The sequence below is a fragment of the Ctenocephalides felis genome, unplaced genomic scaffold, assembly GCF_003426905.1.
Source record: "Ctenocephalides felis isolate EL2017-DRISC unplaced genomic scaffold, ASM342690v1 CF-g0.4_SCAFFOLD_01886, whole genome shotgun sequence".
NCBI classification, from domain to species: domain Eukaryota; kingdom Metazoa; phylum Arthropoda; class Insecta; order Siphonaptera; family Pulicidae; genus Ctenocephalides; species Ctenocephalides felis.
In genome coordinates, this window is record NW_020538040.1 from 142636548 (window position 1) to 142641025 (window position 4478).

Below are 4478 nucleotides of genomic sequence, written 5' to 3' on the forward strand. Positions count from 1 at the left end.
TAAAAAAAATATCCATCTAATATTTTTATACAAGTCTAGTGGTGTATGGCAACGTGACGTGCCTTAAGGCAAATTGCTGGAACTTCCCGTACCAAAAATTATTATTTTTTTAAAAACGATTAACATTTTTGAAAAAATTTTACTACGAAAAAATTAGATTTTTGAGAAACTATAAATTTGATACAAAATTACTTTTTTTGAAAAAAAAATGTTTTCTTCATTTTGACATATTTTGGAAATTCTGAACTTTTTTTCAAAGCAATCGTACTGCTTGAACTGCATAGAGACAAAATGTCAAAGCTCGTAAGTGCCGCGCCGCCGTCTAACGGATGAGCATTGGTACGGAACCCATAGAAATGTGAAAAAAAATTATACTTATTGTTAAAATCTCTCTATAAAATCTGATAATTTAAATGTGCATATGTCTAATAATCATTTTTGATCGCCAAATGGTATCTTTTTTAACTTTCCGTGGGGTAAGTTATTGTAATGGGCCGAAAATCGAAATTGAAATTTTTTACATTTCTCGACGTTTTGAATGTTTCTGAACATTTTGGCATACCTCAGAAAAAAAGGATGTGTGTGTGTGTGTGTGTGTATGTATGCATGTATACAAGTTTTCGTCCTCGTTTTCTGGCGCACGGATCAACCGATTTGAATAGTTCAAAAAACATTCGATTCCTATTGATAGGGAGATGTGCTGATTAGTTTTTGGCAAAGGCAGGTCCAGCCGATTAGGAGATACGGAGCAAAGAGTGCAGAAAATAGAAATCGAGTTTTGAGAGATTGGAGCATCCGATTTGAATGATCCCAAAAACATTCAGTTTGTAATGACGGGAAGAAAGGGTGATTACTTTTTGGCAAAGGCAGGTCCAGCGGTTTCGGAGATACAGAGCTAAATGTGCAAAAAATTGCAGTTTTTGAGAGAACTAAGCGTCCGATTTGAATGATTCCAAAAACTTTCTGTTTGTTTAAACACAATAATTGATTTTGAAAAAAAAAAACTTCTTTTGCTTTAAAATTTTTTATTTTATTTTTTTTTTTACATTTTTTTTTGTATATATCGAAAATAATTCAGATTTTTATTTTAATTCTGTTCTAATATACTTAAAACAAATAATTTCAACTTTCCGAATTAGTTTATATAATTCTTATAAATATCCGACAATGTTACAATATTCATAATAATCTATTTTAAAACATTTATTATTCCTCGATCATTTTACGATTACGTTACGGTACGGAAAGTTTCAGCAATTTGCCTTAAGGCACGATGCCATACACCCCACTAGTAATTTTTTTTACTAGATATCCGAAACCGATGGACATGCTTTTGTAAAAATTCAAGCGGTACTTATTTTGTTAATACAAACAAAATGTTTTTTGAATTAATAAAATCGCACGCTCCGTTCTCTTAAAAACTTAGTTACCGTTTTTGGCACTTTTTGCCCCGTATCTTTTGAATGGCTAGACCTGCCTTATCTAATAACTAATCAGCACGTCTGCTTGCTTTTCAAAAACATTTTTTTTTGTATATCGAACATAATTCAGATTTTAATTTTATTCTGGCTAAAGTTCTAAAGCTCACTTACACACTTTATATAAATAATTTTAACTTAGCAATTTAGACTTACGTAACCCTATTTGAAAGGGTTAGAAGTATTTGATAAAATTAAATTAGAAATTATTTCAAAAGTTTTAGGATACGTAGCGTTCTGTACATATTTCTATAAACTGAGGCTACAAGACCTCGCGCACTGGCAACTCTAGTCTAGGAAGCCTATGGAACGTTCTTGAACAAGCAACAAGTAGACAACGTAAATAATAATAGAAGACAACAGAAGAAATATCAATAAAATATAAAATACTGAATTTATTCGAGAGTATATTTTTTATATGTCATTAATGAAACCAAATCATGCATAGTTAAAAGTATATAATAATTACAAAAATTACAAGTTTCAAATTAAAATACATCTGTATACTCTGTTCTCGCTGAAGACATTGCGGTAGAGATAAATCGCGGTTGAGATAAAAGGAAAAGACTGGTTTTCAAGCAATTCTTGATGAAACATATTCTAGAATACAGCCACTTCATTATGGATGGAAAGTTAACTGTAGCTCAATCTGTAGTTTCCGTCAAATTATGCGGCAACAAAGTTTGACGGATAGATTTTGTACTTTTATATTTTCTATGCACTAAACAAGCAAAATCTACGACTGAGCGCTGTTTGGAAGAAATCTATATAAATGCTGGCGGATCCGGATCTTTAATCAATCATTGATAAAACATGTTGTAGAACACTGGCACTACACTATCGGTGAAAAGGGGACTATAACTCAATCTGAGAATACCTTCAAATTATGCGATAGCAAATGCTAATCCTGTTTCAACTATAACTTTAGTAGACGTTCTTTTGACAATGGCTGTGTCAGTAGATAAACAGCCAGTAACACCGCCAGCTTAGTAATCAATAGTTCACTTTGTACCGTTTTTAATGTATGTGGATGACTTTGAGCTGTCATATTTGTTATACACGAAGCAAGCAACATTTGCGACTGGGCACTGTTTGGAAGGAATCCATAGGTTTGATGAACCTGTGTCAAAAATTACACTAAATGCTTGCGGAAGATTACTTATAATAAATAGAGTAATTTGATAATGGTTCAGGCATTGTTTCAGTGTCATATCAGAATGGTAACTGCTCTACTTCCATCCCAACGTCAATTGCCGTGGATGATATTCTGCTGTCATATTTGTTACGCATTTAACATGCAATATTTATGACTAAGCACTGTTTGGAAGGAATCCATAAATACGATGAACCTGTGTCAAAAAAAAAAAATTAAATGCTTGCAAAGGATTAGCAACAATTGTACTTACATTTTATTTAGCATCCAGGCAATTTGATAATGGTTTATGTATTGTTTCATTTATTTTTTTATATAACGGAAGCATATCGCATTAGCAACTGTAGTCTAGGAAACCCATGGATCGTTCTCGAACAAACAAGTAGGCAGCGTAAATAATAACAAAAAACACACTCCAAAAATATCAATAACAAAAAAATACTGAATTCATTCGAGAATATCATTTTTATGTGTCAATAATGAAACTAAATCTTGCATAGTTAAAAGTATTTCATTACTTTATAAAATTCACAAATTATAAATTAAAATACATCTGTGTATTCTGTTTTCGCTGAAGACAATGTGGTTGAGATAAATCGCGATTGAGATAAAAGGAAAAGACTGGTTTTTCAATCAATTCCTGATGAAACATATTTGAGAACACAGTCACTACATTATGGATGGGAAGTGAACTGTAGCTCAATCTGAAGATTCCGTCAAATTTGCGGCAACAAATTTTGACGGAGGGATTTTGTATTATTATATTTGTTTGCACTAAAGATGCAAAATATGCGACTGAGCACTGTTCGGAGAAATCCGTTTAAATGCTGGGTTTCCGGTTCTTTAATCAATCCTTGATGAAACATGTTGTAGAACACTGGCACTACACTATCGGTGAAAAAGGAACTATAACTCAATTTGAGAATACCTTCAAATTTTGCGACAGCAAATGCTAATCCTGTTTCAACCATAGCTTCAGTAAACGTTCTTTTAACAATGTCTAGGATACCTATTCACTGTGTCAGTAGATAAACCCAGTAACGCAGCCAGGTTAGTAAACAATAGTACAATTGTACTGTTTTAATGTATTGGATGATTTTGTGCTGTCATATTTGTTATGCACGAAGCAAGCAACATTTGCGACTGGGCACTGTTTGGAAGGAATCCATAGGTTTGATGAACCTGTGTCAAAAATTTCACTAAATGCTTGCGGAGGATTACCAATACTTAACATAAATATTACTAAGCATCTAGGTAATTTGATAATGGTTCAGGCATGGTTTCAGCGTCATATCTGAAAGGTAACTGCTCTACTTCCAACCCGACGTCCTGCAATTGATTACCAACACTTTCAATTGTACTCGCATGAGATTTCCATTACATTATGCTTTTGAAGATATTATAATTTCTGGAATAACAGTTTAGAACCTTTATAAACATAACAAGCACAGTTGAGAGGATTGCAGTTCTTGTTGAAAAATTGATTATAATATCAAATGGATAACGATGACAAATGTTTTAAATTTTAGAAGATAAATAGAATGTTTTTAAAGTACTGGCAACAGATCAGTTTTTGTATAACAGTGATATTTTATAATATTGTTTCCAATAAATTGATTTATAATTAATTAAATTCTTCATATTTCTGACATAATATACTAGTGCAATTTTGATATATACTATATACTATTATATATATATATATATATACATATAATATATATAATATATATATATAATATATATATATATATATATTCTATTCTAACTCCTTTTTTCTTTCTTTTAACACTGATATCTCATGCTTCTTTTCTTCTAAATCTCATCTTTTCCAACTCTCTTGTTTT

The 4478-nt window shown here is 31.6% G+C and overlaps 1 protein-coding gene across 1 annotated transcript in view; it reads right to left on the reverse strand.

Annotated features, from left to right (window-relative positions):
• Positions 1-2730: 2730 nt before the first annotated feature.
• Positions 2731-4478, reverse strand: part of LOC113376010 (lysosomal aspartic protease-like) — a 24807-nt gene continuing 23059 nt past the window's right edge. Inside the window, 2 exon segments of the mRNA XM_026615942.1 lie at positions 2731-2827; positions 3560-3618. Of these exon segments, the coding sequence (XP_026471727.1) occupies positions 2769-2827; positions 3560-3618 (118 nt within the window). The 3' untranslated portion in view covers positions 2731-2768.